At 55.0% G+C, this 11,545-nt stretch overlaps 1 protein-coding gene and 1 non-coding gene across 2 annotated transcripts; both read left to right on the top strand.

Moving 5' to 3' along the window:
* The first annotated feature begins 2,478 nt into the window (after window positions 1–2,478).
* EEF2 (eukaryotic translation elongation factor 2) lies at window positions 2,479–11,545 on the top strand. Its single transcript, XM_086767165.1, has 15 exons — window positions 2,479–2,604; window positions 3,364–3,578; window positions 4,267–4,448; window positions 4,535–4,746; window positions 5,524–5,702; window positions 6,080–6,185; window positions 6,498–6,611; window positions 6,801–6,939; window positions 7,372–7,567; window positions 7,756–8,014; window positions 8,335–8,442; window positions 8,552–8,905; window positions 9,629–9,811; window positions 9,898–10,030; window positions 10,928–11,545. Exons 1-15 carry the CDS (start codon window positions 2,602–2,604, stop codon window positions 11,119–11,121), a joined length of 2,577 nt encoding a protein of 858 aa, XP_086623291.1. The 5' UTR covers window positions 2,479–2,601; the 3' UTR covers window positions 11,122–11,545.
* Window positions 6,245–6,313, top strand: LOC147597520 (small nucleolar RNA SNORD37). Its single transcript, XR_015261199.1, has one exon. It is a non-coding gene; the product is annotated as a small nucleolar RNA SNORD37 (small nucleolar RNA).

The following is an 11,545-nucleotide window of genomic DNA, read 5'->3' as shown; positions in this document are numbered from 1 at the left end:
AGCTCTATCCCGCAGGATCCGGGCTGGAGGACACCCCCACCTCCCCCCGTTTCCCCGCAGCGAGCAAGAGATTGGGAACGGGCGGGCGGGTGGCGGTGCGGCCCCCCCGGGAGTGATGTGTGGTGCCCCCAAAGCGGCGGCAGGTGGATGCCCCAGGCCAGGCCTCACCGCGGCCGGTGTCGGCCCGGTGGACTCGTCGGGCTCGTCCCGAGGCCCTGCTGCCGGCCTGGAGCGTGGCTGTGCCAGGGCAGCGCTGGGGCCATCCTGGAGGAAGCTGCCTGGGGCTGCGGGCCCCGGCACGGGGAGCTGGGAAGGGGCTCCCCCTGCACCCCAGCTCCTGGCCGAGCACCAGGGGCCTGCGTCTCGGCCCCCGGGGTGTCTTTGGCACTCGCGTCTGGAGGCAGTTTTGTCCTGAAAATGGGGAGCACCAGATCCAATCAGTTGTAGTTTTGCTGAGAAACACTTCTGTAGAGCAGGCAGCTGACATGGGCTTCTCTGAAGAGAAAAGACTGGAGAAAACCCCTAAAAACCAGAGCTTTTGCATCTGTATCTTCATCAGAGAGACCCAAAGGACACTGACCTAACCATCCTCCTCCTCCTCACCCTGCAGCAGCCTCTGCTTGAACTTGTAAATCTCAGATTTTCCTGTTAGATCTTGGCCCTGCCAGACCCTCCGATATCCTCTGCTAGCCAGGGACGGCTGCTCCCCTCTGTGTGTCCACTTCAGGGGCCTCAAAAGCCTCCCGCCACGCCTTCCTCTCCCACAGGCTCCCTGCCGTGGCACACGTGGCATCTTGCGGCCAAAATCAACCTGCTCCACGGTGATAGCATCGCAGAGATCCCCCTGCCCTCCCGCACGGGTCAGCGTTGGGTGCTTGGGAAGGACACAATCTCTCTGATAACCCGTTACCTATCAAAAGTACCTTCTCTGTGGGTACAAGTTATTTCCCCTAAGTCAATACCGCGTCCCCCGGGGTCTGGTTGCTCCATTTCTAAGACGCGAGTGCGTAGCTGTGTCCTTTCTGGGAGGTAACCCTAGTAGTCGGGGTGAAACGCTGCACTGGGAGAGGTTTTACAGCGCTTTCTTCTCCTTGTCTTTAACCCCACGAGCTAATTAAACAAAAAGGCAATTAGCCAGTTTCCTAGGCAGGCCAATATGTTAATCAGGCTCCCCGTGTTCCCTTCTAGTCTGGCGAAAGTCAGTATTGGTGCTAAAAATTCAAGCGATTGCTATGGAAACACCAACAGCTGATAACTCATGCTGTCACACCGAGAGCACCGGGGGCCCAATCCATCCTGGGTGTAGCTCCACCGCCATTTTGTCAGTCTCTGCCTGTGCCCGGTGAAGGTGAAATGGACCGATAGGTTGGAGATACGCTGGGAATTTGGCAGCAATTGTAGCTGCCGGGTGAGGTAACGTGGGGACGGAGCGGCTGGGATTTGTGCACCTGAGGGAAGCGGAGCGACCCCCTCCCATAGTGCTGAAGAGAAGAAAAAAAAAAAAAAGCAAAATATTTATGCTGCGGAGATGGAGGGTTACATTTCCGCCTTGTCCAGAGTGCCTCTTTCCGCGTAACCTCCCTTTAACGTGTTCCTAACTCGGACAATGCTCTTCACCACGTAGAGCTTTGGCTTCCCAGCTCGCTGGGACAAACCGAGGGGAGCTTGGCCCTTTCCTTCCTTCCACCTCGTCCCCGGTGCGGGACCCCCGGGAACCGCTGCAGGGTGATGAGGGCAGGCGGCTCGGTGGCCCCCCCCGCCCCCCCCCCGGTGTCAGGGGGGGCTGTCCCAACCGGCTGCGGGACCACGCGGGTTTCTCTTCGCCCCGGGGCGCCGCGCTCCTCCCCGCCCGCAGGGGGCGCTGCAGCGCCCCTGCTCGCCCTCCCCCGCCCGGCCCGGCCGGCGCATGCGCAGCGCGGGGCTCCTGCAGGGCTGGGGCGGGCACCGGGGCGGGCACCGGGCCACGGCAGTGCCCGACCGGCGTTGGCGGGGAGGGCCCAGCGGTGGCTGGTGCTGGTGCCCGGGCCGCAGCGGACACCGGGCTCTGCCCTACGCCCCTTCCTGGGGAGCCGAGACCCCAGGATCGCCCGCCGCTCTGCTGGGGCCGGCGGCGGGGGACGTCACCGCTCCGCCAGCGGCGGCGCCGCAGCCCCGGGTATCACCGGCCCGCAGCGACCGTACCGACTCCGGTCCCCCGGGACGGCTCCCACCTGAGTTACTGGCAGCGGGTGGGGAGGACTTTACCCCGCCCCGCGCTGCGGCACGGGCAGAGCCAGGGCGGGGCGGGAGCTGCCGGTCCCAGGTCTCCCGCAGGCCCCGGTGCAGCCCCCGTACATGGCCACGTGGTCCCGCCCCGCCGGAACGGTCCTCCCGACCATAGAGCCGGCCGGACGCTGCGGGCCAGAGAGGTGCGGCTGCGCATGCGCGTTGAGTGCCGGGTGCGCAGGTTCCGCCCCTCTGCCGGCGCCGTCGTATAAGAAGGGGGGGGGTTGACGTCAGCGGTCTCTTCCGCCCGCTCTGCGCTCGCCAGCGAGACAGGGCTGCCGCCGCCGCCATTGCTGTAACCCCCCCGCCCCGGAGAATCCACCTCCATCCGCCGCCATGGTGAGACTCCGCGTCCTGCCGCCGCCCCGCGGGGGCTCAGCAGGCGCTGCGCTCACCGCGGCGAGGGCGATGGCCGCCCCGGGAGGGCCCGGAGGCTGTGCGGCGGCGGCGGGGGCCTGTGGTGCCGGGTTGGGCCGTCGCTGAGGGGAGAGGGTGGGGCTGGAAAGCGTCCCGGGGGGGAAGGGGGTTGTCCCTGGGGAGACTCGGGGTCCTTGCCTGGCGGGTGCGGCTCGCCCGCCACGGGGGTCTGCGTCAGCCCCCGTAGGGCTTTCCTCTCCCGGTAGCCGTGCCGGTGGAACCCGGTGGTGCTACGCCTGCCCCGTGGGGAGGGGGAGCGGCGGCGGTGATGTGGCACCAGGGCTGCCTTACGTAACGCTGCGGCCCGGGCGGGGGGACAAACCTACCGGTGCAGCGGGCTGTCAGCCGCCCGCCGCGGAACAGCGACCGAGTAGGGGTTCGGTTTTAGCGGGGGTTTGCCTCAAGGAAGCGTTGACGCGGCTGCAGTTTGTAGGACACCGAGTCAGAGAGGGAGTGCACTGGGTGCTGCAGGCCCAGGTCCGTCTGCTTGCAGCGCTGGCGTCTGCGGTGCCCTTGTTGTGGGTTGTCTTATAACGCGGGCTGTACGGGCGGAATTTATGTCGGTGGCACTAAACGTGGCAATGGCAGGTATTTGTGGCGTTGGTTGGGCTTCCTGGAATGGCCAAAGCCATTTCTATGTATTCGACGTCTTTCTCTTCTGCCCTCTTCTCATCCTTCAAGGTGAACTTCACAGTAGACCAGATACGGGCCATCATGGACAAAAAGGCCAACATCAGAAACATGTCTGTGATTGCACACGTTGATCATGGCAAATCAACCTTGACTGATTCTCTGGTATGCAAAGCTGGTATCATTGCCTCTGCCCGTGCGGGGGAGACCCGTTTCACCGACACAAGGAAGGATGAGCAGGAACGGTGCATTACCATCAAGTCAACGTGAGTTTCTGCCCGTCAGGCACCTCAGCTGCGTGGCCTGAGCTCGGGGGGGCTGCGAGCGCTCCACTAGTTTGATTGTGAGGTGGAAGAAGATGGCATCAGGGTTTTTCTAGTCTAGTTCAGAAAGTCGTCTCTGGCTCATGAGGATTGCTTAAATGAAAGAGTAACTGTGGATTGGCTTCTGGTGAATCATAAAGCGCTGCCTGGGTGGCCACTGGGAAATAGGTGTGCAGCAGGCGTTTCAGCCTTCCATTTTAGCACTGGGGCTGTTGGATGTGGCTGACGTCTGCTGGAGTCCCGTGGATGCGGTGCAGGGAACATCTCTGGTGATGTACCTGGTGGCAGTGTCACCATGGGAGATTTGAGAACCCAGAGGGGCACGAGAAGGGATCAGAAAGGAGGATGGACCCAGTAGAGAAAGCATAAATTCTCAATTGAAAGAAATTTACCCTTCTTTGGGCACTTTAAATAAGATAGAGTCAGAAGAGGTTATGACTTCAGAGGAGCGTAGGAAGGGCAGATTTTAGCCTGCGCTCCTGGTTGTCTCCCACACTGGCCTCCCAGGAATACACTTCAGGAAACCCTTAAACCCAGGCACAGCTGTCTGTATGGGATAAAAGGCTGTTTCTAGGCATTGAGTGGGGGTAACATGTAAATCATGATTTTAATAGCTTTTCTTTTTTTTCAGAGCTATTTCTCTATTTTATGAACTCTCTGAAAATGATTTGGCCTTCATCAAGCAGAGCAAGGACGGTTCTGGTTTCTTGATCAACCTGATTGACTCTCCTGGGCACGTAGACTTCTCTTCAGAGGTCACTGCTGCTCTTCGTGTCACTGATGGTGCCCTGGTTGTTGTGGACTGTGTCTCTGGTAAGGTTTTCTGCAGCCGTGTGCAACTGCAGTGTGTGCTGGGCGAGTTTGAAGATGAGGATAACTAATTCCCCTGTGTTTGGCAGGCGTGTGCGTGCAGACAGAGACTGTGCTGCGTCAGGCCATTGCTGAGAGGATCAAGCCTGTCCTGATGATGAACAAGATGGACCGAGCGCTGCTGGAGCTGCAGCTGGAGCCAGAAGAGCTGTACCAGACCTTCCAGCGCATCGTGGAAAACGTGAACGTCATTATCTCCACATACGGAGAAGGAGAAAGTGGCCCCATGGGAAATATCATGGTGAGTGGGAGGCCGTGTTCGAGATCTGTGAGAGGGAGCAGTTGTGGCTCTTCATTAGTTCTTTCCTGCCTCAGGTGGAGAAGTAAGTACAATAACAAAGACACTCATACTACCCAGGTTTGTGCTGGTTTGGAGCTCTTGCTAGCTTTCCTCTGAAGTCTTCTGTTAGTACGAAGCTTGATCAAATAAAGATTGTAAATACAAGAAAGTCTTTTGCCTCTTCACAAAGGGTGCCCTTGTTTTGTAGGACACCTTTCCCGCATCACACCTGTGATGTTGGGTGATGTTGGCTCCTACGCGGCATCCCTCCCCTGGCTGCCTGAAATGGAAGGCCAGTAGGTGTTTGCCGGTCCCTGCGCTGCAAGCGCTGTTCCCTGCGGGGTTACTGGGTAGCGAGCAGGCTGTCAGCTCTTGAGAAAAAGCTTCCGCTTTATTCCCATTGAGCACTCTCCTGCATGCTGCAGGTTTTCATATATTGCTGATGGTCTCCATGAAGGGCCGGAATCTTACCTGTACGCAAATGTGCTCAGCTGTTGAGCTGTCTGAGTGTGTAGTTGGTTGAAGTGATGAAAACCAGATCTAGTTCTGCAGTACAAAGCTAAAACGTCCAGGCTGTCGCAGAACTGCTCAAGGGTCCCCTAGTTCTGAAGCTCCATCTTCAGACTCTCTTCCTACTTGAGCGTTCCTTGGGACTGCATAGACTGACTGCCGTAGCGCTTTGTGGCTGTGAGAGCTGTGGCTGTTCCTCTGTAACTCAGCTCTCCTGTTCCTTTTCAGATTGATCCGGTGCTTGGTACTGTTGGCTTTGGTTCTGGCCTGCACGGCTGGGCTTTCACTCTGAAACAGTTTGCTGAAATGTATGTTGCAAAGTTCGCTGCCAAGGGTGATGCCCAGCTGAGTCCATCTGAGCGTGCCAAGAAAGTAGAAGACATGATGAAGAAGCTGTGGGGGGACAGGTGAGGAGTCGCGTCTGTTGGTTTTAATTCCAGATCAGGTCTATGTGGCTCCAACCTGGTGCTGTAGAAGATTGGTAGGGAGGGAGGATGTTGCTGTGCCTGCTTACAGCCCTGTGTCGGTGACTTGGTGCACGTGCTAGCAAAAGAACCATTTCCTGTGAAATCTTTCCAGAATAGGAAATAACACAGATAAACGGGATGGGGATGCTGAGTTGGTGATGTGAGTTGTGAGCTCTGTGAAAGCCTGCGAGTGATGGAGTAAAGCATGAAGGTAGTTCTGTCAGCAGCTCTTTCCTCTGGCCTGAGCAAACAGAACAAGCTGCACTTTTGCAGCTGAACTGAGCGTTGACACTTGTCTGGCTTAATTCTTTCTCCAGATACTTTGATCCTGCTACTGGCAAGTTCAGCAAATCTGCTACTAGCCCTGATGGAAAGAAACTGCCGAGGACCTTCTGCCAGCTCATCCTTGACCCCATTTTCAAGGTGAGTTCCTTCATGTTCAGCCCTTGCTTGGTGCCTTATGCCCTCTGGTTTGGTTATGGTGCGTGATGATGGAAAATTTCTTCACTTTGACCTGACTTGTCTGATTGAAGAAATTTAAATATCTGACACAAGCCTAGTTTGTTAACTCTGTGTGGGCAGGGAAGCTGGTGGTAGGTAGGTATTGTGTCTGAGCCTGGGCCTCCAAATGGATTCAGCCGGGTGATGAGCGAGAGCAGAGATGCTCTGCAGAGACATTTGTGCTGGTGCTTCAAACTGGGTCACTGATGATGTTCATACCTGCTGCTGTTCCAGGTTTTCGATGCAATCATGAACTTCAAGAAAGAGGAGGCGGCTAAACTGATTGAGAAACTGGACATCAAGCTTGACAGCGAAGATAAGGACAAGGAGGGCAAACCCCTGCTGAAGGTGAGATTGGTCTGTGGAGAGGAGACGAGTAGTTGCGTTGTTCCAACTGTGTAAACTTACTAAGCAGCTACAAACCCTGCTTGGGTGGGAAGGTGCTGTTGGCAGCTTGGAGGGCGGGGAAGCAGGGGAAGGTTGACTACCGGGTTGTGAACAGTCTGCCCAAGTCTCACTCCTCTGATCTCTGCTCAGGCTGTGATGAGGCGGTGGCTGCCTGCCGGAGATGCCCTGCTGCAGATGATCACCATTCACCTGCCTTCTCCTGTCACAGCCCAGAAGTACCGCTGTGAGCTGCTCTACGAGGGACCCCCTGATGATGAGGCTGCCATAGGTATGGTGAGCCACAGCTTTGCTGCTGGGTGTCTCTTCACAAAAATCCTCCAGAATACCTGCAGCTGTTTTGTTGCCTGAGTACACAGCTCGGTAGATGCTGTGAACTGCAGATTGTTGAGTCTGTAGCTTTTCTGGTATGGATGAAACAAGCTTACCAGCTCACAGCTTTACTCTGGAGGAGTGGGCTAGCTAAGTGACTGCAGGGTAGCCAGGGTATATGCCAAAGAGTCAAGTTGAGTCTGTATTGGTTTAAAAGATCTTCTGGTAATGTGATCTTGGGCTAGCCAGCTGTCCAGACAGAAGTCATCAGGCTGGGACAATAGTGGTGCAGCTCTCGTGTTGGATTTGGGGGTGGGGGGGAACGACAGGGCACGTATACCAAATGTGAGAAACGGTACTGAGCTAAGTTGATCTCTCTCCCTCCTCCCAGGTATTAAGAACTGTGACCCCAAAGGCCCCCTGATGATGTACATCTCTAAAATGGTGCCAACCTCCGACAAGGGACGTTTCTATGCTTTTGGACGTGTCTTCTCTGGTCTCGTCTCAACTGGCTTGAAAGTCAGAATCATGGGACCAAACTACACACCTGGCAAGAAGGAGGATCTGTACCTGAAGCCAATTCAAAGGTCAGTCCTGGCTGGGTGGAGTGTGCTCTGAGCCATAGTTCAGATTTGTGGTTCTTGAACTCTTCTTATCTCTGAGGCCAGGCATGACACTGCGCCGTGGACTTCAAGTCTGCTGCCCTAACTCCAGGATGCTGCCTGGTGGGATCTCCTCTTTCCAACTTAAGTAAAACAACTTTCTCTTTTGCCAGGACCATTCTGATGATGGGCCGCTATGTTGAACCCATTGAGGACGTGCCTTGTGGAAACATTGTTGGTCTGGTTGGTGTTGACCAGTTCCTTGTGAAGACTGGAACCATCACCACCTTTGAGCATGCTCACAACATGAGAGTCATGAAGTTCAGTGTCAGCCCCGTTGTGCGTGTGGCTGTGGAAGCCAAGAACCCAGCTGATCTGCCCAAGCTGGTGGAGGGACTGAAGCGTCTTGCCAAGTCTGACCCTATGGTGCAGGTGAATGTCTGAAATGCTTCTGTGGGCAGGAGAAATCCTGGTCCTGCTGACACAGGAGGCTTCTGCATTTGATCGTGGTTGTACCTGGCGTACTGACTTAAGTCTTGAGTTTTGTTCCCAGCCCTAACAGCGTGGGGAGGAGTGCTCTGTTTCACCTTGGGGTTAGTGCTGAGTCATCCCCAGATCAGTGGAAAGAGCATCTAAAAGTAGCTGTATGAGTCAGACATAAAAACCAGAGACAGTCATTAGTATATTATGTGCGATAGCTTTCGTGGCATTGCAGTCGAAAGCCTCACCTGTTGTATAAATGGTCCTTTCAGTGCATCATTGAGGAGTCTGGGGAGCACATCATCGCTGGTGCAGGGGAGCTGCACTTGGAGATCTGCCTGAAGGATCTGGAAGAGGACCATGCCTGCATTCCCATTAAGGTAGACGGGCTGCAGTGGCAGAGCTGTTGGTGAGCTCTGATGGGGGCGTCTGGTGAGCTGTGGTTTTGGTTGGTGGCTCACTGCTCTTCTCTGCTCTTTGTCACCACAGAAATCGGATCCTGTTGTGTCATATCGTGAGACGGTCAGCGAGGAATCCAACGTGATGTGCCTTTCCAAGTCCCCCAACAAACACAACAGGCTGTACATGAAGGCCCGGCCCTTCCCAGATGGCTTGGCTGAAGACATCGACAAGGGTGAGGTCTCTGCTCGTCAGGAACTGAAGCAACGAGCTCGTTACCTGGCTGAGAAGTACGAGTGGGATGTCACCGAAGCCAGGAAAATCTGGTGCTTTGGTCCTGATGGCACTGGCCCCAACATCCTGACCGACATCACCAAGGGAGTGCAGTACCTGAACGAGATCAAGGACAGCGTGGTGGCTGGCTTCCAGTGGGCGACAAAGGAGGTGAGGTGCAGCGCCTGGCTTTGATCATGGAGGGGCGGAAATTTCAGAAAAACTGTCCTATACGATGCAACATGTTTAAAATTCAGTAATATCTTCTAGGAGAAATGAAACTCACTGGCAGCTGGAGTGACGATGTTGTGTCAGTTTAGACAGACACCAAACATAACCTCAAGACAAAAAGCTTTCTCCCAGAACTGTAGAGAAATTCATTATGGCAGCATGTACTTAAAATATTAAAAAGCTTTTCAGAGAGCAAAATGCAGCAGCAGGGACAGAAACTGTTAAGATGAGTGTAACACAACTGGCATCAAAAGAAAATGGGAGGTGCTCTGAGAGCATCAGAGAGATCTGGCCTTGTTCACCAGTTGTTTTTTTTCAGGACTAGACAGGAGATGACTCCAAAATAGCAAGTTGACAGGTAGACTGGGAACAACAACAGGACAGGGTTTTTTCCTGTTACTTTAAGTCTGAAGAAGATGTCATACCAACAACTTTTTTTTTTTTTGTCCCAGTAATGGGCAAAACTACTTTTCCTCGCCAAATACTTTGGTTCTTATGCAGAATTGTAAATATGTGTCAGCACTTCTGCCAATGTGAACCTTGGAGCTGTTGCGTGAAGGTACTGGTGTAAATGGTGTAAGCCGAGGGACCAGAGCCTTCAGGTAGAGAGTGCCAGCTGTCCCCCGACATGCTGTTGGTTGACCCCCTGTTCTGCTTTTCCAGGGGGTCCTGTGTGAGGAGAACATGCGTGGCGTGCGTTTTGACGTCCATGATGTCACCCTACACGCCGACGCCATCCACCGTGGAGGTGGGCAGATCATTCCCACTGCCAGGAGATGCCTGTATGCCTGCGTGCTCACTGCTCAGCCCCGGCTCATGGAGCCCATCTACCTTGTGGAAATCCAGGTGAGGGACCTCTGCTCTGCCTGGAAGGTCCTGTGTGAAGAAAACACGAGTGGGCCTTTCATGGTCCTAACACCGCTCTCTTGCAGTGCCCAGAGCAGGTGGTGGGTGGCATCTACGGTGTGCTGAACAGGAAGCGTGGCCACGTCTTTGAGGAGACCCAGGTGGCTGGCACCCCCATGTTCGTGGTCAAGGCCTACCTGCCTGTCAACGAGTCCTTTGGTGAGTGTCTTGGTCCTGGGCGTGCGGCCGCTCCCAGGAGCTCGATGCCAACCCTGGGAAGGAAGGAGATCCTTGGTGTCCAGCTGTCTGACAGCAGCGACCGTACAATCGCGGAATCACTTAGGTTGGAAAGGACCCTTAAGATTGAGTCCAGCTGTTCACCTAACACGGCCGAGTCCACTGCTAAACCACGTCCCTGAGTGCCACATCTACACCTCTTAAATCCCTCCAGGGACGGTGACTCCGCCACCTCCCTGGGCAGCCTGTTCCAGTGCTTGACAACCCTTTCTGTGGGGAAATTGTTACCAATGTCCCATCTAAGCCTCCCCTGACACAACTTGAGGCTGGTTCTTCTTGTCCTATCACTTGTTACTTGGGAGAAGAAACCAACATCACAGAAGGGTTTGGGTGCAAAGTGACCTGTAGAGGCCACCCAGTCCAACCCCACTGCTGTGAGCAGGGACATCTCCAACCAGATCAGGTTGCTCAGAGCCCCGGCCAACCTGGTCTGGAACGTTTCCAGGGATGGGGCATCCACCGCCTCTCTGGGCAGCCTGAACCAGTGTGCCACCACCCTTGTATCCAGTCTGAATCTACCTTGCATCTCAAAACCATTACCTCTCGTCCTATCCCAACAGGCCCAGCTAAAGTCTGTCCCCATCTTAGAAGCCCCATTAACTATTGAGAGGCCACAGTGAGATCTTCCTGGAGCTCCAACCCCAACTCCCAGCCATTCCTCACGTGGCAGAGCTGCGCTCTGGTTGGCATCTCCGTAGGCTTTTGGTTGCTGCTTTGGGTTCCTTTGCTCTGGATGTGACCCGCAGCACCTTTTCTGCTCAAGGTGACACCAAACTATGCCAGTTCCCCGTCCATCTCACCCCCTTCTCTTCCTCGCAGGTTTCACAGCGGATCTGAGGTCCAACACAGGGGGCCAGGCTTTCCCCCAGTGTGTCTTTGACCACTGGCAGATCCTGCCCGGGGATCCCTTCGACAGCGCCAGCCGTCCTTTCCAGGTGGTGGCCGAGACCCGCAAACGCAAAGGCTTGAAGGAAGGCATCCCTGCCCTCGACAACTTCCTCGACAAACTCTAATTAAACTCTTAATTGGACTCTGGAGGGGGGGGGAATCAATTAATTAGCGTTAATGCCCGTGCGAAGGGGTAGATGCCTGTGACCACCATCTCTTTGCATTGTTGATTAATCAGTTTCATAGCGATTTGAGACTTTAAATGAGGAGGGGGGGGGAAAAGCCTTATAGGCTTCTGTGTTGCACACGACTCATCTTTGCCATTGTAACTAAAACATTTCCACTAGATTTGCCCAATTCTGTATTTATTTGACTCAAAGTGTTTCTGCAGAAGGCTGGGGGGGGGGGGGGGTGAGACGTGCTCCTCGTTTCTCCCAAAAATGGGGTAAATTGATACAAAACGAGGAAGGGTCTGCAGTGTGACTGTCCGTCATGACCGTCGCCGCCTGTATTAGTGCCACTGGAATTAATAAAATCGGATAATGGTGA

The sequence above is a fragment of the Chlamydotis macqueenii genome, chromosome 26, assembly GCF_036417535.1.
Source record: "Chlamydotis macqueenii isolate bChlMac1 chromosome 26, bChlMac1.mat, whole genome shotgun sequence".
Taxonomy (NCBI): domain Eukaryota; kingdom Metazoa; phylum Chordata; class Aves; order Otidiformes; family Otididae; genus Chlamydotis; species Chlamydotis macqueenii.
The sequence above is the reverse complement of the archived record's forward strand: the minus strand, read 5'-3'. Positions and strand labels throughout refer to the sequence as shown.